General features: G+C 33.1%; 2 protein-coding genes, 1 long non-coding RNA gene and 1 other non-coding gene across 4 annotated transcripts; 2 read left to right on the top strand and 2 right to left on the bottom strand.

Annotated features, from left to right (window-relative positions):
* Positions 1-875: 875 nt before the first annotated feature.
* Trnal-cag lies at positions 876-957 on the bottom strand. The gene has a single exon. It is a non-coding gene; the product is annotated as a tRNA-Leu (tRNA).
* A 120-nt stretch (positions 958-1,077) lies between these two features.
* On the top strand, positions 1,078-2,777 carry LOC124458286. Its single transcript, XM_047008332.1, has 3 exons — positions 1,078-1,520; positions 1,633-1,875; positions 2,493-2,777. The coding sequence occupies exons 1-3, from the start codon at positions 1,270-1,272 to the stop codon at positions 2,527-2,529; spliced, it is 531 nt and encodes a 176-aa protein (XP_046864288.1). The 5' UTR covers positions 1,078-1,269; the 3' UTR covers positions 2,530-2,777.
* LOC124458287 lies at positions 2,772-3,824 on the top strand. The gene is made up of 2 exons (XR_006953120.1): positions 2,772-2,853; positions 2,992-3,824. It is a non-coding gene; the product is annotated as an uncharacterized LOC124458287 (long non-coding RNA).
* An 8,035-nt stretch (positions 3,825-11,859) lies between these two features.
* Positions 11,860-21,756, bottom strand: LOC124458278. Its single transcript, XM_047008322.1, has 7 exons — positions 21,099-21,756; positions 19,309-19,403; positions 17,781-17,937; positions 16,024-16,087; positions 15,063-15,316; positions 13,336-13,534; positions 11,860-12,050 (listed from the first exon to the last, which is right to left on the bottom strand). The coding sequence occupies exons 1-7, from the start codon at positions 21,696-21,698 to the stop codon at positions 12,010-12,012; spliced, it is 1,410 nt and encodes a 469-aa protein (XP_046864278.1). The 5' UTR covers positions 21,699-21,756; the 3' UTR covers positions 11,860-12,009.
* Positions 21,757-23,108: the final 1,352 nt, after the last annotated feature.

Consider the following 23,108-nt stretch of genomic DNA (forward strand, 5'->3'; position numbering starts at 1 on the left):
TGCGTAAATTTACTTTAAATGTAAACATACATGTAAAGTCATCATTAGAGTAAAACGAAGCAAAAAAGAATTTATGAATGTCAGTCGAAGCAAAAGAACTAGGAAACAGGTTAACTATCCAGATGATATAATTTGAAACGATTTAGTTTTTACTGACGAAAACTAGAAAAGGAAAAGCCAACCCGTACAAAACGGCATAGATGAGGATAAAAAAAATGCTTTGTTTCTCGCCTTAGGGGTTCAGTCTGTACTAAAGATTTCTTTTCAATATGTCTTAGTTAAAATCTGGAGCTCGGTTATCAAGGGCATACTAACGGATTAACTTACATTTGTAAAGGTTTTTAACATTTTTGATCGTTCATCAAAATATACAAGACACGCTTCTAATATATATGTTTTTAAAAGGGGAAAAATGAATGATTATTGTTAATTTAAATATGTTATGATAAAAGAACATTCAATTGAATTTTTAATCATTTTTAATTAAAAAACTTTAAAACCCAAAAAATGGAACTTCAATTTTGAAGTAAACGATAAGAAATTTGATAATCTATATTTTTTAGGAATAATAAAAAAGTTTACAGAAGATGTGTACTTTGTAAAACGTAAAAAAATTAAATGTAACTTTTTTAAATAGAAATCAGGTCTTTTTCCAACATTTATATCAATACATTTGTAATCCCCTGACTTTCTTTGTTATAAATTTTTTTGGACAAAAAGATCTCTGAAATATACAAATGTGAAAATCCGTTTGCTCAAGTTGAGTTTTCTTTGCTCATTGTAATGTTAATCAAGATTATTCTTGTTTTTAGAAAAGACTTTTTGGGAAATTTTTGGGAAGCTGATTAAGAAACATAAAATCTAAAATAGGGGACTGGCAGTGATGGGATTCGAACCCATGCCATTTTAATGACTGGTGCCTGAAACCAGCGCCTTAGACCACTCGGCCACACTACCTTACTGTCAAATGCGATTTATTTGTGAAAAGAATTGCCTAATTCTTTAAAGTGTTACTGAAGTGAAATTTTGGGTATCGATTTTTTTCTATAATCAAATAGTTCTATCTTTCCCAATCACTTTGGTATAATTTTTATGCATATTGAAGCACGGGATCATCAATAAATTTTTGCTCAAAGTTGGGTTACGCGAGCGAATTTTTACTACTGAAATATTATACGGATGTGACGTAATTAAAAGGACGGAAGTCGAAGTATGAGCATTGATTTACTAGTATTTTGTTAGATTTTTAACACATATACACAATAAACTATGAGTTCTTCAAGCAGTGAAAGCGAACGCAGTTCGGATACTGAAAACTCAGATATGGCAAATGAAAATTTACTTTCGAATTCCGGCGATGAGGATACAATTGGGGCTAATTCAGTTGTAAATCCTTACGAAAATGAACCTCTTGCGAACGCAGTCGGAGAGAATTTTGTGTCGGTCGAAGAAGACGCAGATGGCTTAGAACCTCGAACATTGGAAGTGAGGTTCGAAGGAACCGTTCAGTTAGATAAGTGGTAAGTTGATAAATGTTATTAGAACTCTAGAAGAAATTAAACCATGAATTAAACATGTTATTTTGTCCTTATGTCGTGGTGCATAAATATGATAACAAACCACTTTTTTAAGGTGTGCATGTAGCTTGTGTCGTACTCAACTGCTGACAGATGCCATTGAATACCGTTGTTGTCAAGAGGTTGGGCCTACTTTACATAAACTGGTATTCGATGGTAGTATTGAAAAAATTAGCTGTGTTACTCTTCACGAAGAGTACACGATTATGACACATGCTACAGTCTTGAAGAATGTTGGCTCACTTCTAAGAGACCAAGACGGAAGGTCATACAAGCGTCGTAGAATACATGAAAATGAGTTAGTACATTTTTGATTTATAATTTTGTTTTGTAACGAATGATTAATATCTTGCCATGTATCTCTACTTTTTACCTTTATGTGGTTCATTATTGTGCTGTGATGCTTCACAATTTTGTTGTGTGAAGTCAAAATAAATAATCAAATAGAAATTACTATTTTGAATTTCTCATAGATACTTGAGAGCAGTTGCATACCGTTAGGTCATTCGATGGCTGTGTGGATGCCTTGGTTGGGAAAATTCTAGACCATTACCTGCATGTATCTACACAGACATCCGAAAACGATTTCCATTACGAAATCCCCTAGGCCAAGAACATGCTGGCTATAAGTCAGCACAGGAAAGAAACTGATAGAAGTAGGAAACATTTTTTGTAGCATAGTATATTATTTTATAACTAACTTTAAAGTTGGCCTGCTAAGAATATTTGTCAAGTAATTCTTGAGGACAATGACTTTTTGGATGTCCTTTCATTGGCTGTCCACAATTTTGCATAAGCGCGTTTTTGGATCTGAAGGACCTGTTGAAGCAGCTTGTTTTTCTTTGTCTAAACCTTTTGCTTGCAGTACATCTTGCTGTTGATCTATAAATAACAATTTAATGTGTTTACTTTTAGAATGCACTGGCCATACCTATTATACATGGTAGCATGAACAACTTACATGTGGGAAACAATGGTGTTGAAGATAGTTGTTTCCTATCCAAATGCCGTTGGATTGCCTCAGTTTTGGAAATTCGATCCGAGAACGTTTTGTTTAAGGCTTCTGGGACTTTTTCCTTATACTTCTTAAATATGTTGTCCATGGATTCCTCACAACTAAGAACCATGACATTTTTGATTTCATTAACATAGTCTGGAAAAATGACAAGTGGTTAGATGTGTAAGTCAAGAGTACCAATGCATACATGCTAAACTTACAATATGATGGTGCTGAAGAAACAGTTCTTTCTACTTCATCCCCTGATTTTAATTTTGGGTATGTCACAGAATAATATGGTGTTCCATTTTTTGTTTTTTTTGGCTGTCTGTGAAGGTTTTCATTGAAATGAAGTACTGCCAGTACGTGCCTAAACAGAACAAACCATTTACTATGTAATTTTTTTTTCTTGACTAGGAACAAGTAAAAAAGCCTTGGCAGATAGAGAACAGTAATTACAAGTTACCTGCAATATGTACCAAGCCAAGAAAAGTGGGTCATCTTTGGATGCCAACCATTTAATGTTGAATGAAAAACTTGTGTAACTTAACTTGTATAATTTTGTACTTACAACTCTGCGGTCGCGATTGCTCTTATCACCTTGGATTGAAATGCCTTTTACAGAGTCTATGGTTGGAACAGCATCAGAGCGCAATTGTCGTCTCATGTTTAGCGATTTTACAACTGTTGCGTTCACGGTGAATGCAGAATCTGTGAAATGCATTGAACATAGCACAGAGTACTGCTGAGGAACGAATTTTGGCCTATGTCTCCTAACAAATTTTGTCCATTTACTCAGCCTCTCCTTGTCATTCATGGGGAAACGATGTACTGAGACACCCTCTGTGTGTTGACTGTTTGTACAACTTTTTCCGTTGGGCCAACCAGCAACACAATATTGTCCTCCTCGACGATTTTTTGCAGAATTTTGCCTACTCGCCATATTTTAACTTGCGGTGTATCGTTACGTTTTGACTAACTTAATAAAAAATTATTCTCCTTATATTATGTGCGTTGTGATAATATTGCATGGGTTTTAAAACCACAGACTACGTCAAGGATGCGACACCCATATGATAAGAATGATAAGTCTAATCCAGAAGTTTATAAAAGTAGTATACATTGGATGATTGGAAATAAGCGCGTTACAGTTAGTTTCTGATAACATTGCGTGTGTGTTAAAACCGCAGACTTCGTCAAGGATGCGGCACCCAGTTTATTGAGAAATATAAGTTAATTCAAGAAGTTTATAAAACTCTAATCGATTGTAAATGTTGCTTACCTATGCGTGTTGCTCATTTGTCACTAAATATACGCAATTTTTGCGAAGAGAAGTAATAAAATATGTAAAATTCCAGTTGGAAATATGCTTGTTCGTATATAATTTTTATATACTAAGAGCTTTAAAATTGAACTTCCGTCCTTTAAATGACGTCACGCACTCAAAGTCAAATTCGCATCAAAACAAGCAAATATGCCATGTTTGAACGCAAAGTTCGATGCGTTCCCATCGACTAAATTCAGTGGACGATAGCTCAAAATGATCAGTAAAATACAGAGAAAACGTTTGTATCGAAAAACGAAATATGAAAATTTCACTTCAGTAGCACTTTAAATTTAAGCAAATCAACTTATTTTACTTTCAACTATATAACAAAAGGCAAATGTTATTTCTGTGGATTTAAAATTTTACAATATAAATATATGATACGGGTCAAACCATGAACAGAAAATACAAAATACTTGCGATCATTTGATATGCGCAAAGCTTTTACTTTCAAATATTGTTTGTCGTCGGAAATATAGACTTTTCAGGATGGGATTAGAAAAATGTAACAATAAACAGAGCATTCTATACAAGTATTTTAAGTTTACTACCATAATACAAGTGTCTATAGATGCAATCTACGACGTACAAAACGGCATAGACGAGGATAAAAAAATGCTTTGTTTCTCGCCTTAGGTGTTCAGTCTGTATTATATATTTCTTTTCAATATTTCTTAGTTAAAATCTCGTGCTCGGTTATCAAGGGCATAGTAACGGATTAACTTACATTTGTAAAGGCTCTTAACATTTTTGATCGTTTATCAAAACATACAAGACACGCTTCTAATATATATGTTTTTAAAACGGGAAAAATTAATGATTATTGTTAATTTAAATATTTTATGGGACAAAACACTTCAATAGAATTTTTAATCAATTTTAATTAAAAAACTTTAAAACCCAAAAAATGGAACATAAATTGTGAAATAAACGATACGAAATTTGACAATCTATCTTATTTATCGATATTTTAAAAAATATTTACTGGTAATTTATACTTTGTGAAAGGAAAAAAAATTAACAATCCGTTTTTACAACATATTTGGTACATACGCTTCAAGTCCTTGGGTTTCGGGTACGAAAATGACTAACTTTGGCTTGGTTTTGTTTGTGTATGCGAAAAGAACGTCATTTAAGCTATAAATTGCATTTTTGGTTCCACAAATTATTATATCAAGCAGAACAAATATGACAAGATGGTGTTGCTTATAAAACAATTGTTTCTGCATTAGATGACACAAAGTATCATTTCATATACATCAGCTGTTTGGTTTGTATTTTGATTTTTTAAAATTCAGCTTTAACAATCGAAACTACTCAATCTCACACAATTCATATCAATATTGTTTGTTCATTAAGAACAGTTATTACCTGCATAGAACATTTTCAAGCGCTTCATGACAATTTCTGTTAAATTACGCATTTCAATATGAAACTTGAGCAACTGAGTAACTGGTCATTTGTAATCTGTGGCGGATTTAGAGTAAGACAAAATAAATTAATGCAGCACATATTGGTATATATTTATATTTTTAAGTACCTTAAAGCCAATAGTGTTTTTCTGAAAGTACTTGGACTTTAAAATTAAATAGCTATAATTTATTTTAAATCAATCCTGCTACAGTTTAAAATATCTTACTAATTGCTATAATCCTCACAAAAATACGACGAAGTTCAGGCTGTTTTAAGTCATACATAGGTAAAACTAACAGAACCCTTCTTACTAGACTTAATGAACACTCAAACTCCGACCCCAACAAAAGCGCCATTCATGACCATCTAACAAACTGCCAGGACGCACAACACATAACTGACATTTTCAAATTATATGACACAATTAAGGACATAAATCCAACGCATTCTTTTTCCACCCATGATCTCATTCTTAATAACACTAACACTTTAAACTGTCTTCATCATAACAATTCTAATGTTTTGCTTTTCCTTGAGGCCATTTATATGCGTTTCAAAAAGCCTCAGCTAAATTCTGGAATAAAGGCTTATAAAGAACTTGCTATTTTTTCTTAATTCCATTGATGTAATTCTATACAGTAACACCTCCTTTCATCGCCTTTCTTTCTTTACATTGCTTACGTCATTTCCTTGTAAAAACTATTTAAGATCACTCATGCTTGTAAATAATCACTTAGCTTGATATTGACTTTGAAATAAAGTCCAAATATTGCTTTTAATCTTGTCTCTTGCTTTTATAACTCAAATCTTGAGTTTACAAGATGATGTTTTTTGGAGTGGGTTTTTTCCTTTATAGAGAGAGTTGATTAACGCTTAATTTAACAATTATTTTGTTGTTTTTTTTTGTGGTACGTACTTTTCAGTGTAATGCACACTTTGTTCATAATTTTGTGTATAGCCTACCGTACGCACCATGTTCTCTACCAAAGCTTTCCACAAATACGTCATGTATTTACTTGACTAAAGAATGTGTGTCAACCAAGATGCATTACGCGTTAATAAAGCGCACTGATATGTAGATTACTCTGGACAACGCATCCATGTATAAAATAAAGTACGAACATTGAAGACGGAAGTTGGCTCATGCTTATGACCTTCAAGGGCGGTATCGGTCCCACTTTAGTATACTTTTGTATTACAAAATTACAGTTTTTGCGTTTTTACTAGTTTCACACAGTTTTGATTTAAGAAACATTTTTATGAAAGGGGAAGAACGATCTGCAAAGACATTTCATCTTAATAAGTTTGTCTTCTTGCCTTTATAATGGCAGAAAATTGAGATGGTACAAGCTCGACCCGCATTGTTTTGAAACCAACTGGAGATTATATGATGCTGCTACTTCTTAAAAAATGTAGAAATATTACAGAGTCCTAATACAGCCAAAAATAATTTAATGTGCAATGACTTTATGTAAGATTGCTACAACTTTACACATTTAGCAACACTTTGTGTAAATCTCATCAACATTCATGTTCTAAAAACGCCTCGCACAACTGACATTATTCTTGTCACTTTCAACTTTTAAATTTCAACACAACTTGCTATTTTATTTTTTAGTCGTTACAAAGGCAGAAAACAGAGCTTTAGGGATAAAGCCCTCCTCCTGTTTTCCTCTACATCTCATGAAAATTTTGCCTTAATCAGCAGTTTGCAACAGGAATAAAAACGCAAAAGCTCTGATTTTGTAATACAGAAGTAGTGGGACCGATACCTCCCATAAAGCCAGAAGCAAGTAATTGATTTTCCGGCTTCAGTTTTCACAAGAAATGCGTTATCCAGTCTAATATACATATTAGTGATCAAGAGTAGTGGCCATTTTGTGGGTCGATAAAATGGCGGATTTTTTTATTCTAGCTCATGCAACTTAGAAAAACGATAAAAATATGTGTAAAATAGCATTTTCAATCAATGTGTTTGCAACTTTCTGCATATTAAAACGACATAGGGATGAAATTGAATTCTGTGGACTGCAAGTTCAAAAAATAACGATTTAAAGTTTGTAAACATAAATAAAAGCGCAAAATGCATCTTGGTTGACACATATCCTTTAAAGCATGTAATGCGATTTATATTTCTTACACGATATTGTCTGTGTCGTGATGGCCTATTCTGAAGAATTCCGTAAAGAATATTGTTCATGATTGATTTTCTTTTCAAAACAACCTTCATTTCTGGGAACGACTTTTGTTTGACTTAGTTCAGCTAAATGCTTTATTTTTAAAGTTGTGTGTAGTGCATGTATTTTTTGTTTGACTGCATTTGATATTTAAATTTTTTGTTAGCTACTTGTACAAATGAATTTTATAACAAAGGTAAATCTTGTCACGACTTAGAAGCCTGCTTTTAGATGTAGCTACACTGTATGCTTATAGAGTATTCCGATTGATCTAGAAATTTATGTCTTGCTTGCACCATTCAAGATAAATTCTGAGCTATATACGTAAATTATCAAATCGCATTTCAATGGCCCTAAAAATCGTGTTTCTTTTGTGTATAGATTTATTTCAACCGTCATGTTTTTATTTCTCATTATGCATAGTTTGCAACAACAACTTTGTCAACGATGAAAGTTCCTTTCCTTTTAATCTTTTAAATCCAAATGGTACACCTCCAACCAAACACTCTAATGCAAACTCTGATTGGGGATTTGGGATGAATAGTTCTTATGAGCCATGGTTTGGAACAGAAGTAACTTACTGTATTTTATTTATGAATAGCAGTGGCTTTTCAAATTTCTGTGTGACTAACGGATATGGAGAATTTAGCATTGCTAATGGCCAGGCATTGTCAACTTTTTTGGTTGGGACTACCAGTGCAAACATGAACAACTTAGAAGTTTTTGGTCTGACTGATATATGAAATAATGTACTTGAACTGGAGTATCATATTTGTAATACTTATTGCTATACGAAAGCATATGTCATTCATGTAAAGAAAGAACTGTTCTGAACTAATCTCATTAAATAAAGTAAACTTAAGCCATTGCCACACGATAACAATTATTCGTTGCATAAATTTAACAGCAAATTTTGGACCTCTCCTAAAGTTCAGAAATCTTTTCAAGATTAAGCTTTCAGTTAATAGTGAACATATTGAAGATTGAAATTTGATGAATGTTACACAACGTATTTGAGAAACTAGAAAAGCATTGTCACAAGTTTGTGAGAAATAGTCGTAAGTTACACCCATTAAGTGTAAGTGTGAGCAAATTTTTCAGCACAGGCGTATATGATGAATTAAATTATACGACAATAAGGACATGTGTACATAAAAAGTTTTTTTTTGAACAACAAAGATATTACTAAGAATGTTTTGTGCAATGTGGTATTTAAAATTAAATGTAGATATGATCTTCGCACTTTGCTGGACAATTTAAGCAATTGTCTCATGAACCTGAAAAATTCAGGTGACTCAACGGTATGCCGGTGCAGTGCTCTGACCAAATGAGCTATAAAGTCACACAGTGGTGAGCAGGTCAATTTGTTGGGCTCATGTTTTCTCGTGAAAGGAATGTCATGAAAGAATGTTTTGTGCAATGCGGTGTTTGAAATTAAATGTAGATATGATCTTTGCACTTTGCTGGACAATTTAAGCAATTGTCTCGTGAACCTGAAAAATTCAGGTGACTCAACTGGATCCCGATTGAAGATATGATCTTTCAAATAAAATTCCTATATGGTTCATATTACATTAAATTATGCCGATTCTCAATACAAGCGTATCATGCAAGACTAATGTTTGTTCCTTGCAGATGTCTTTTGCAATATGTCCTTTAAATCTGCAAGTGAAAAACTATCAAGAAAACAGTTACTCTTTATTTTTAACAAACAATTGTAAATTTTCCCAATAACTTTTAAAAACCGAAATCACTATTTACATACCTCTCCATGTCTACTCAGCACTTAACAGAGAATATAAGAGGAGATGAACTGGCAATAATGAAGCCAAGTGTTTTTGAAGTAAATGAACGGATATAGTTCATTTTTCAATTTCAATAAAAATCGATGCAGGCAACAACGCCCAAACTAAGTGAAACAGACTTGTTAAAAAATAACAATTTTTTAGGTTTAAAATTTTGCAACGGCGAAGCACTTTTGAAATAAATTGCGCACAAAAATGACAAAGCTAAAAAGCAGTTAGAGCGCATAGTGTTAAAATATAACTCACGTTGTTCAAGCTAACAAGGTTTTGTGAAATTTTGCTTGGGATGTGCCAGATACCACTTTGCCGGATACCGAATATAATACCGAACATCCGTCTACCTGATAGAGGTCAAGAAATAATGCTTACCAGATACCTGATATCGATATTATAGTTGCAACGTGTTGATAACGTCATTCCAAAACAACAATTATTTTTAGCTAAATCGATAAGTAATTTTGCTAGCTGACAAATATTCATAACTGCATGCATCACTTTGCTAGCAACCCACGACTCAGAACGAGTAACATTACAACTCAAACTTCTGTTTCAGACGAAAAATAATTCTGCATTTTGTCTCGTAAATAGTGCTTGTTTTTGCCAAATTGCACGAGAAGCTATGCTATTACTTATTAATAATATGCATGAAAAAATTTGTCAATTCTGCCGGCAAGTTATAAATATTGACCGGTTAATATTTTTAAATTCCGTCAAATATTACTTTTCGCAACACCATAGCTTCCACACACATCGCTAGAACAAGGTCCCCACTTTCAGCAGTGCATGTTCATATTTTTATTCAGAAACACTTTGTTAACGGTGAACTGCAAACTCCTTCGCCAAATTAAATCTACTTAAAACTTACGCCAGCCATTGTTATTGCCTTGTTTTCAATAATTTAACTTTCCCGCTTTCGAAACGTTGTATTATGATTGGCTCCTATATCACTTCTTTGTCCGACAAGCAATCAGGAGCACAGTTTCCAAAAACAAATTGCACTGTAAAAAATTTTTAGCGCTGCATTGTGCTTCACATTTTTGCACTGGTATTTACGATAAATTGCACTGCTATTAGCCAATCAGAACTGAGAAATTTTTTCATGTATATTATTAGTATATGGAATAGCATGGTTTCAAGCGCAATTTGGGAAACATGCACGAGTGAGTTTTTCAAAGACTTCAAATTGCACTAGTTCGAATGCATGGTTTCCAAATTGCAGGAGAAACCCGGCCATTTAAGAAATAAATGATGTTTATTGTGTTTGCACAGGCTTGTGCAAACCGAGGAGACGTTTTTGGAGAGCTCGATAGCAGATCAGTCTTAGCCCGAGACTGAAGAGGTCGAGGGTTGCACATGCTCGAGAGTTCTCACAAAAGTCTCCGTCTCATAAACTTAAGCCAGCCATTGTAATTGCTTTGTTTACATTAATTTAACTTTCCAGCCTTTCAAATGTATTATTTTGATTGGCTCTTAGATCACTTCTTTGTTTGAGTAAGCATTGGGAGCACATTTTTCGAAAAAAACTGCACCGGTGTTTCACTTTTTTGCACTGGTGTTTACGATAAATTGCACTGCTCTTAACCAATCAGAATTCAAAATTTTTTCATGCATATTATTAAGACATGAATGTCTTAATTAATAGAAAACTATAGATTTCAACAAAACTTAATTAGATATTTCATGACATGCATACATGACATGAGCCTGCTCATCTGGAGATCTTACATGAAAGTTAATACATTAATTTTTTTTTACAACTTTATTGAGCAGTTTAAAGTGCTGATTCACCACGACCGTACCTGCATGCAACGTAAACAAAACTCTTATCATACTTATTTTAAACAAAAAATTGAACTTAATCATTCAACGGGACGCGTTGCTTAAATTGTTCGCCTCGATTTTAATTATAATTTCATTGCACTTATATAAGTATAAGTATAAAACTGCGTTTTTCAATACAAAAATATACCATTCCTGCACCATAATATAGCATGTATGACCCTTTAAGCTATAAGGGGTGTTTACATGAGTCCGGAATGACTTTCAATTCCAATCGAAACGTCATCTCAATCCACGTTTACATGGGAAATCAACACAAGGATTGACATTTCGCTGGAAGTTTGAATTTTGAAGATAACGAACTTAAAGATTATAACAACCCTTTTCTTTTCCTTCGTGTCTGAGTTAATACAGCTTAATACTTGCATGAAACTAATTGTTGCTTTTTTCGCACTCATTATAGCCCATTTAGCCGCCTCATTTGCTTACGAGCTTCAATTTCCCAGAAGACAATACGAATGGTGCATGCGTGCTTTGTCATTAATCACAATATCATTCCAGAATGAAACTCAATACGCGTTTACATGAGGTTAAAACTAAATTTCGATCCGGAATGAAACCTTCGATCCGGAATGAAAATAGGAATGAACTGGATCCGGATCGAGTTGTAACTCCGGATAATTCCGGATTCATGTAAACATGCAATAGAAATTCTTTTAAAATGGAATGAGTTCATTCCGGATCGAAAGTCATTCCGATTCATGTAAACACCCCTAAGTTCATATAAGTTTCATTAAACACATAGGCATTATATTTCGTACAACATGACGGAAACCAAAAAATGAAGTTTATCAGAGCCATTGACAGAAAACCTAGCATCTTTCAAAGCACGTAAAATTGTCAGAATTGTTTGCTCAATTCATCTTTAGCTTCCTCAATGTAAAGTAGGAGAATATCGACTTGCAAGCTCCATCTCTAAAAATACAAAAAGGTCGTCATTAAATTATTGGAAGATAAAAAGAGTATTTATAATAATACCACACTTGCTATTCAGAAATATCGTGATGATAATAAGTTGACTAAGCCTATTACAAATAATGTTTTTAGTGAAACACCTTAATCATGTTTTTCATTTCTCACCTTAATAAGCATATCATATAAAACGATATCCATGTAAACCTTCCACTCACTGTCCTCCTAACTGCCGTGAGAAGCACTCCTCGCGGCAGTTTGGAGGACAGTGACTGGAAGGTTTACAGATACTCTTTTATATGATATGCTTACTAAGTTGAGAAATGAAAAACATGAACAAGATGTTTCACTAAAAACATTACTCGCAAAAAGCTAAGTCAAGTTATTATTAACACGAATATTTTACATCTTTACATTCGTCAATATAAAAATAGTTTAATTAACTTGAAACCAAAAAATGAAGTCAGTTTAGTAATCATTGTAATCATCTGGATAAGCCTGCTTCAGAAACATTACACATAAGTAAAATAAAGTATGTTTCAACTTTTTAAAATAATCCCAGCGATTTCCTATAGTTATATACCAGTGCAGGAAACATTACATAAAAAGTAGTTCGTTGATCATTATCAACTCGTCTTAGGCGTTTCTGTCACTATACAATGCACAAAAAACGTCATAGATCCCCAGAATATCAGCAAATTACTTTCAACAATTCGTGATGGCAGGAAAAACTCTAATTTGACATGTCGTCACTTAGACATGCGAAATTAGTGTTATACACAGCCACGTTCTCTTTTAGCTACTTATAAAAATTTCAACTTCCACGCAAATTCGTCCTGCTAAATTTTACTTATGAATGTCTATGATGCCTGAGGCATAAACACGACTGCTGTTTTTCATTGTCAAAATTTGTAATTGCATGCCTTTAATTTACTTATTGACGAGTCCCACCGCAAGTTTGATCATACTATGTAAATATTTACGTGTTAAATCACTCCAAAAACAATAGATTTCTAAAGAAATGAATAATGTTAATGTCTAAAAATTGCATAATATGACGAAATTTGCAGGCTAGCTACACCATTGTTAAAACGCAATGGCTTCAAGATCAATAGACATTTGTAAATAGCGTGTGCATTAATTGTTTTGTACTTTTGGACCATCAATTTTCTGTTCCTAATAAGTGCATGCTAAAAACGTGAAAGTATTTCAAAGTTGTTAAATAAGGTTATCTTGAGGAAATTGTTCATAATCTTATGATGAAAACAATATTCTTTTCCCTTCTTACCATCTGCTTTTTGTATTTTATCTAAATTGCGACGTTGTTTTTTCCAAAACTCCCAAAGAGAACCCAAGATGAAAAAGATGACCAACGAGCCCAATAGACCATATATTAACCTTAAAATACTATTTTGATTTAGTAAGCTTTTTGCGTCTTCTTCTATGTGATATGCACTGGGGTCGATTTCGGAGTAGTCTATTCCACTCTAAAAAAAAAAACGGATAACTTTTTTACCGCAAAAACAGTAGAAAATCAGTAAATAATAGAATGATTTTAAACAATGCTACCACTATTGTGCTAATTTTTGCAGCTAATGTATATTGAAAGAACCAGAGCTAGGTCCAGCAAAAAGTTAAAAAACTTTAAATGCTGCAGTTTGTATAAAATGGTGTAATGCTTTAGGAAATTAATTATATAGAGCAGAATGGATAAAACAGGCTTTTGTATTTATTATTCTTAGTGTTTATATCTTTTTTTCGCAAATTAGACAGTAAACAAAGATTTGAGTATTTCTTGGCATGCTTGTCGCAATCCATTTGATTAAACATCTCCAATGTTTAATCAATGTTTAATCACTGTTTAATCATTGTTAAGCATACCAGTACAATAATTTGTCAATTTACTACATTCCCAATAACGTAAGAGCATAATTAAGTATGCGCTACATACGTAGTTTTATTCGGCACGCCCCATTTTAAATATACTAGTATAATTTATTTAATAACAAAAAGTAATTTTGTGGTTGCCTTACAGCACATGACAAATGAAACCGTCAAAATAAAGTTTTCGCACCCTAATCACAATAGTAAAGTAGGTAATTTAAATGGATAACCACTACTGCAGAGCCTGCCCACCTGCACGATGAATATTGCCAAATAAATAGCGTGTACATAAAAAAGAGGGTGCTCTTCCTTTCTAGGCGTCCCCAACATGCTTTAGGTTGTAGCTATCACAGGCAATAATATATTTTTTCTTGCAAAAAGTATTAAAACTCCTCTCTTCTAAAACAAACATGGACTTCTGTAACAATGAATAATAAAGGCAAAGTGAGTGCTTTCAAACATGTTGTAACTAGCTAGGTCAGGCAACGATTTCTTCTTTTTTAAAAACTTTTAAAACCCAAGCACTTTTAAAAGAAACATACACTTTTGTAATGATAAATATCAAAAACAAGCAAAGTGCTTTTAAAAGAGCCATTTATAATAAAAAAATATGTATGGAAAGAGTGTTTTTAAGTAAATTAATATATTCTTAAATATAACAGAAATAGCTACTAAGAACTTTCAATAAATGGAGTATATTTATAAATAAATTTTTAAGTAATATTTTTTGATTAAAATTTCTTTCCTATAACTACTTTTTGCCTTGTATCTCCTAAGTTGGTCATTATTTTGAAGAACATGCTCTTTTGAAGGGGTGGGCAACATACGGCCCGCGGGCCGGGTCCGGCCCCTGAAGGGATTTTGACTGGCCCACCGACTGTATCCGTCTATATCTGTGATTAAGATATTGAATATTATCCGGCCCACCAATAACTTCATTTTCCTAAATATGGCCCGCCGACTGGAGAAGTTTCCCACCCCTACTCTTTTGTATTAAAAACAATGCAACGGTGATTTAAGCAATTTAAGTTAATGTCTTGCCGTGTTAAGAAAATGTTAGATGCGAAATAGTTCTCACACTTTGTACAAGAAAGGTTAAAACAGTAATCAATATCGTGATGAATTTCATACCTCTTCGTAATTCATAATGATATTTCTTTCCCAACACTTAAGAAAATTTTCCGTGTATTCATTAAGATGTTTAGGGTCATCAACAAGACCCAACCCAACTGAGAATGGGTGCTTCACAACCTTGGCAACCACGAAACCTTTTTTCAAATGATTCCTTGAGTCAAAGTACAAATGGTCTAAATAATTTGGGGCAATATATCTTGTAATCTTTTTCTTATAAATTGCATCGTACATTTTTTCTTCATCCATAAATTCTGCCAGTTAAAAAAGAATATTTGCAAACAATGAGAAAGTTTCTCAAAAGAAAAATGTTTCAATTTTTGTCATTGGAATATAAGTATAACCATGTTAAGTTTACACAAATAAATTTGAAGACAGACAATTTCATTGGAAATAAATCGTATGAGAATCATAACACGATATGATTAATTTAGGGAGATTTTGTTTTGGCCACTAACGATATTGAACGTTATTCATTTCACCTATTTTATATTGTGCTTGAAATTGATAATGATTTGTACAAAAACGTCGAAGCTGAATATGTAAACGGGAAGTGGTATTGCACATATTAGTTGTCTTATGGAAAGCTATAAAAGGACAATTCATTGGAAATGTATACGTAATTTTATACGAGAACAATCGCTGACTTTATAGTTATACATACATCTATCCATGCATGCATACACTCTATAAAAACACAAACTTCATTTATTTTATACTTCTTTAAAAGACTGCATGATATTTATGGGATTAATACAAATTTAATTTGAACTCATAAAGATACGAAGAAAATATCTGCTCACATATAAGTTTATTGTTGGGTTTCTATATGCACTTATATCGCAGTTTATGCCATACACACATAAAAGGCACATAACTCTTAAAACAATGGAAAATTGCGTTAATATCCTCATCTAGCATGTCATCATAAAATGTAATAACCCATTAAACTTTGCTTTACCTATAAAACTGGCACCCTCGTTGATTTCACGTTGGAAGAAATGCTTGCTGTTTAAGACTCCGACCTTATCAAGATAAATAGTAGAAATGATTTTAGCAAATGCTGAGAAATATTTAATGAAACTGCTTCCTGTTGTTAGGACAAACAATAACAATTTAAAAAATTAAATGGTTTGTTTCAACTTTAAAAGTAGTAGAAGCTACAAATTTTGTGTCAAAATTTAATCCTCAAGGCTCAAATTAAGACCATGCTGAATCAAAATCCATTTAGCCCTCCCCTGCATGAGGTAGAACAGAATTCTTTTCTATTTCACAGTTTGAAAGCAAATTTTTAGATTTGCTTTGATGGTACGAACATACTTAATATTTTCGCAATGTAAAACTTTTCAAAGAAGAAATGTAAGGTTAACTTAACAAAATTTTTTGTTTATACAACATATACATGCAAGCAATTCTGGTTTCATCTAAATCTTTTTTCTCAAAATTAAATACAAAACATTTATCATCAGTGAACTATAAAAGTTTAATTAACAAAAAATTAGAACGGATATCAGTGTTAATCAAACACAAAAACTAAGCAATTATTAATGAAATTTAATTAGCGATTATAATAAGAATTTAGCATGCCTATAATCAACTTCAAAAGATTATAATCGAATTCTTTAACTATAAATTATGATATTGTGTGGCATTTTATATTAAACATTACATAAAAGGAAGCATGCCAAAAAGCAGTTTGCAATTCACGGGTTGTTGATTTTTGTCATCAGCGGCTAAATATACAATACGTCCAACTTGTTTCTGTAACGCAAAACTTAACAGACTTCCAACATAGACAACATTGCATTTGGCAAGATCACAAGTTCAACTAATAGAGTATTTTCGTTTGGCGTCAAAGCAGCAATGCTGGTAGGCTACATAAATGTTTCAATGCTGAACAAAGCATGAATTTAATATAAATTCTTTTCACTACACGACATTTTCTAACAATATGTTTTCCAGCAATGAAAACAAACGCCATACAAACTACGTACTTGAAAATTTGCAAAACTAAACATTTGAAATCTTGGCATCGTAAAACAAGTTAAATTTTTCGCATTTGAAACAGCCTTGTTTAATTTAACAATAACCAGGACAAGCAGACAATTTCAAGTAATACAAAATAAAACAAATTCCGAAAACTTGTATTGAAATCAAACAACAAACTTCTCTGCTATGTTATGAACCAAATTTTCTGCGTGGTAATTTAGCAAAAGATTAGCCTACGTTATAGACCTGCGCAGAATTTATGTAACATTGAAAAAAAGCTTGAATAACACAAAAGCTTTCTAACATCAAGGCAACACTAACTGAGTTAATAACAGCAAATAAACATAATCATATTTTCCATAGGTTGAAAAATAAATTTGCAGGATTGTAAATACTAGATTTCCACAAATTTCTTATGCGATTTTACGCAAATATTTCAAATAGGCATTGTAGTAACAAAAAAGAATGCTGCCTAACGGGGGGTCTTTTATTGGAGTAATTAAGCTATTGAATAAAGATATTAAAGACGAAGCTTGTATATTTTCTAAATATGCGTAATCACTGTATTTGTAAAATATAAAAAATTTAGGTTTATAAAATTTAGGAACTTTTTGCATTGAAATTCAGCATGGATGTATATCAAAATATAAACTTCAAGCGGCCAAGAAATCACACAAATGAAAGCTATATATGATATTGTGGCCATTAAAGACTGTTTAAGATTGATACCTTGTGTCCCACAACATTTTGTAATGCCGCAACATTCTTTGTCGTTAGAACTGTTGTGACATTAGCAGTAAACAATGACGTAATTATGGTGCCTGTGATCATCCAAAGAACAGTAAGAGTTCGTGCTTGAATTGATTTTGGAGACTTATCGCCATAGCTGAAAACAAGGGAAAAGATATAGCTTTTAGGTGTTCAAATAAGTTCCTTAAACAGTGGGAGTCATAAACGTAGGAAGATTGATAATTGGGGGGAAGCTCATATTCATAAATGCATAAGATGCAGTGTTAAGCTACCTTGAATTTCATTGTTTTCAACGGGATTATACGTTACATGTATGAATATGAGCTGATTATCTAACATGTTTTCTTATTATTGCATATTTCCTTCTCCTTAATTTCATTTCATAAATTTTGTTAGGTGCATCAAATGAAATGGTGTATCTCTTATAACATTTGACATATTTAAAACAAAGACATATGATTGTATTGCAATGTCATTCATTCAAGACTATCACTCCTTGTGCAATTAAAAGTACTGATGTTCGCAATGCTAAACGCTCATCGGTGTAATAGATGCTTGTTGAGATGTCTTTGCCATGAAGTTTTGATTCTCAGCATAAAAAAACATAACATAAAAAACAACGCTATTATCGTCATTGGCAGATTTTAAGAATGTATGACGCCATTGTTTAATACACAACGTCACAATATGATAACATATTTAGTTGATGATTGGGTGCAGACGCAGTCAAAACCAAGCTGATCACCTTGCATCTCAGGTACTTCCCTAAACTAGCTCCTTTAAAACCAGACCATGACAGCCTTACCGCTCTAATTGATTGTTGGAATGAAAAAAATAACAGAAATTGTAGCTATTTCTTACTGAAAATGAAGTCCTTAAAAAATACATGCATGTTTCTGCAGGCATGAATTGCCTGCATATACTAACACATGAGGCTTCTTTCCTAGTTCTGCGCGCCATTTCTTTCTTATGATTTTTCGTTTGTGCAGCAATGTTATCAGTAATTTGAATCTTTTGCAATATATGCTGGATATGCCATCTCATGGAAGTAATGCATATTCAAGGAAAACTATACTTCACCATTATAAAAACACATTGTTTTTTTTTATCTCATGGAGAATTGTGTATATCCTTGTCGTTAAAACCAGAGCAAGGGTAATTAAGATAATTCGGTGAGCTCATATTCAATTAACAATGCAAGATATTGTATGTTAAATGTATTGCTTTTTAAGGGTTGTAACATGCATATATGAATATAAGGGCTCTTCTAATTATCGATAGTATTAATATATCCCCGTGATAAAACCATAAATTTGCCGATTATTTTCACTGTCAAAACATTTTTGTTAATGTTGCGCTGGCTGCGCACTTTACTCTCAAGTAAAAATTAGTGATTTAAGCTATCATCTTTGAAGTATTGTGTGTTTAAAATCATTAATAGATGATTTGTTAGTTTTTGATGCCTTTTGACCACTACTACTCCAAAAATATTAATGCATATTCCTACCCTACAGTTGTCATCGTAACCATAGCCCACCAAAATCCTTCCCATGATCCTTTATAAAAATTGTTTGGAAATTCATTTTCATTTTTCTTGCGATCCTGTAAAAATACACATAGTTATAATAACGCTTTTTAAGGGTTTTTCCTTTTCATTTTCCTTTAACTACACATGAAAGGATGATGGGATGCGCAGTATAAAGCAGTTTACCATGAACGTAAAAACATCAATCGTCGAAAAGAAAACATTTCAAAATTTGTTGAAGAATTTTTTGAACACTTATGAACTGATTGATTTCTACATGATCGCCAGTTGTCAAAACACAAAAAACGTGGGTATACAAGCATGCATAATCAGACTAAATTAGAGAAAACGTGATGCATTAAACGGACGCGTTGAAGAAAATTTATAAACTTGACTCTAACATGTGTAATTCCCTAACGGAAATGTTTAATGCTTTGCCTTAAAGAGAGCCGTGTGTGTGCTAGCTTGCATAACAGTCGGAAGTACACGACCGTGCCTGTAGATCCAATAATGATATACACGTATCTGTTATTCATGCTTTGGTCCCAGAAAATTGTCGCTGTTGGCTGAATGAAATATGCCAAAGTGCAAAAACTTAGAACTCGTAAAGAACAAAATAGACAAAAAAAGGGAAACAAAAAGGAAGAATAAACTTCCTATGTATACAGAGGCCTTCCAAACTAAAGTTTTAGCACTTAGAAAAACGGAATGTATTAAGAATGCTACACGCAACAATAAATATATTAATCGTTAATCATTACATTTAAAGAGAATCATACGTCGCCAAACAATTTGCTTATATGATTGCTTCGAAAATTTTTCGTGCGACACAATTGAACTTTTGACCTTCACATAAACATTATTAATTCGTTTACATGAGCCCCACTCGAGAATTGACATAAGAGCGAGAAAAATTAAAAGTAGAACATTCATATCCCTCACATGTTTACATAAAATCATTGTATGAATGAGTTTCATTTCGGGTAGAATCATCAAATTATGGTCCGACTCTCATTTTCCATTAAACATAATTTTTATCGGTCATTGTCTTGCCTAAGTAAAATTGGATCGTCCATATTGAACCGATGTAATATACGTTTATAATGTGTTAAATTGATATATATTCAAGTATTTTAATAATTAGAAGACAATAAAATAAAATTGGTATTACAACAAATGTTAACCGCACTAATTTAATGACCTTCCATTCGTCATGTGGAATAGTAAATAGTAAAGAGCAAAGGTTATCGATGAAAGGACAGTTGTTATATTGCAGAACTAAGAGATAACAATTTTGAACTTTGAATGCAACTAGAATAAAAACAGTTTTAGATTTTAATAGCTTGACGCTAAAGGCATCATTGTAATTTTCAGTTTGCATAGTAAGTGACTTGCAAAGATCATGAACTGCCCATCGCTGTGAGCTTCAATTGAATCTTAATTGAGGTGAACTATATTCATATATTTTGTTGTACCATGATGATTTCTTTTCAAAGTGAAATTGTTTCGAATAGAAACTAACAAAGCATCGCAGAATATATGGATATGGTCTCTCTTCAATTAACGCTGGATTAACGCCAATCAATTGCAAGCTGATTACAAGGCCAACACAAACTTGTTCTTAGATGTATTGTGCAATGGTGTATATTGCTACGACAAGCACTAAATATAAACTTTAAAACGACATGACGATGAGACGGACTTGTCAACTGATTATAATTTTTAAAAACAGTATTTTTAATGCATAAATTATTACACTATGTATACATTACCAAAAACCATCCAAGGATTCCGACAAACCAAGCCATGACAAAAAGTAAGACAAAAAGTGGCCAACATTCGATTAATACACGCGTTGGATCGGTACCCAGTTTCAACTCATCCGCCAACATTATAAGCGCTGGACCAGGGGATCTCATTATCTCGACAAAATAGAATTCTTTATAAGCTCTAGATGCTTCGAAACTCGCGGTAAATGTGGGAAAATATAAATCCAGTGTTTTACTATCGAAAGTCTGAGATTTCCGTCGTTCATCTCGCTTTGTAAATAAAATCTTCTGTACTGAGAAATTGGAAGTTTCATTTACGAAATTTATGGAGATATTTTCACCTTCACAGCACACTTTTGCTAAGTTATCTTGCAACAGTGGACTGAATATTCCCAAAACAGTTCCATTGTCAAAGATTTCTATATAATCGTTGAAGTATCGTTTGGTATAGATATTGACAGTCGACGGGCATCTGTGGTAGGTATTTGTTTGATTTGTTGAATAACTTGAGTTGCCCGAATTTTCGGCAAAGATATCTACTAAAAGTACATTGGAGCACAAATAAATGATTAGAACCTGGTGAAGTCTGACTTGACCTCGCATTTTATCAACACACTTGTCCTTGTCATCTGTACATATGTTTGTTCATTGTTGCGTGACGAGCGTCATAGTACGTGTAATTAATAAATACATGTACTTATTTTAACCAATCATTTATATACTGCTTTATATGCTTCATCAATCATTTGCTGACATTTTAACTTCCAAAGAGCAAACATAGAATGACGTTGCAAGCCTTTTTAGTGCAAGTACGCTAAATCAATAGAGCTTGCATAATTTTGTTTTTTCCACAATCAAACACGCAAAAAATTATGTTGTAAACAAGAGCAAACAGCATCAGCATTACATACAGGCATTTGTGACTGGACCATATGAACTGTGCATTATGAACCGGACTGTGTAGCGGGGACTATGTAGACAGTGAACAGTGACTGTGGACAGTAAACTATGGACTATTGACGGTTAATAATAGGCAGGAAATTGTGTACAGTAGACTGAACGCTTGTGACTATGGAGTGTGGACTTTGGTCTGTGGACGATAAACAGTAAACTTTCGGCTGTGGATTGCGGACGTTGGACTATGGACAGTAAGCAGTGGTCGGTAAACGGTGCACTGCGGACTATGGACTGTTGATTTTAACACTGGACTGTGGATTGTGGATAGTGGACTGGATGGTGTACAGTAGACTATGCACCATGAGCAGTGGACGGTGGACTGCTAAGGATTGTGGAATGCCGAGTAAGGAGTGTGGATTGTGGTTTGCGTACTGAGGACTGTGTATATTATAGACGTTGAACGATGAACATTGGACGTTGTACAATTCACAGTAGACGGTGAACAGTGAGCAGTAGACGGCGTACCGTGGACAATGGACTGCTGAGTATAAATTGTGGTTTGTGGACCGTGCACTGTGCACAGTGGAACGCAACTACTCAGATTGCAAAGAACTGTTCCTGTAATGACTTTTCTAAAGAATTTTCAATTTCATCAATAAAATTACACTTTCTGCAATTAAATCAAACCAACTTTTGAAAAATGAAACGAAATGAATAATTCATCATGATCGATTAGTTAATACGACATGATTGACGATTTTCTGCTGAAAAAAGACGTATAAGAAAAATGAAAATTGTTAAAACGGCGCAAATGTTTCATAAGTTGAATTATAAATTAGCAAAAGCAAAACACGAGCTCTGATTGGTCAATGCCTTTGTTTGGATCCAGCCATTCAAACTCAGGAATTGACATTGCTGTCTCGAGTACACACCTGAAAACAGAGATAAATTTTGCCTAAATTGAGATGGATCGAATTTCTGACCTAGTAAATGCGAATTTAAATCAAGATTGGTGATTTTTCTGAACTTCCTCGTTGTAATTTAACGTTTGTTAGCAAATATTACGGCTTCGTTCGCATTTACTAAATGTTTTCCGGTGTTTAGATAACCTGATTC

This window comes from Xenia sp. Carnegie-2017, unplaced genomic scaffold (assembly GCF_021976095.1).
Source record: "Xenia sp. Carnegie-2017 unplaced genomic scaffold, XeniaSp_v1 HiC_scaffold_6, whole genome shotgun sequence".
NCBI classification, from domain to species: Eukaryota; Metazoa; Cnidaria; class Anthozoa; order Malacalcyonacea; family Xeniidae; genus Xenia; species Xenia sp. Carnegie-2017.

Bases quoted from the DNA above. Each gene is read 5' to 3' on its own strand.
- LOC124458286 (XM_047008332.1), top strand. From the start codon at position 1,270: ATGAGTTCTTCAAGCAGTGAAAGCGAACGCAGTTCGGATACTGAAAAC. The intron at 1,521-1,632 runs GTAAGTTGATAA...CACTTTTTTAAG, and splicing joins ACCGTTCAGTTAGATAAGTG to GTGTGCATGTAGCTTGTGTC. The intron at 1,876-2,492 runs GTTAGTACATTT...GTTTACTTTTAG, and splicing joins CGTAGAATACATGAAAATGA to AATGCACTGGCCATACCTAT.
- LOC124458278 (XM_047008322.1), bottom strand. From the start codon at position 21,698: ATGCGAGGTCAAGTCAGACTTCACCAGGTTCTAATCATTTATTTGTGC. The intron at 17,938-19,308 runs GTAGGAATATGC...CCTTGTTTTCAG, and splicing joins GTTACGATGACAACTGTAGG to CTATGGCGATAAGTCTCCAA. The intron at 13,535-15,062 runs GTATGAAATTCA...TTTTTTTTTTAG, and splicing joins TCATTATGAATTACGAAGAG to AGTGGAATAGACTACTCCGA.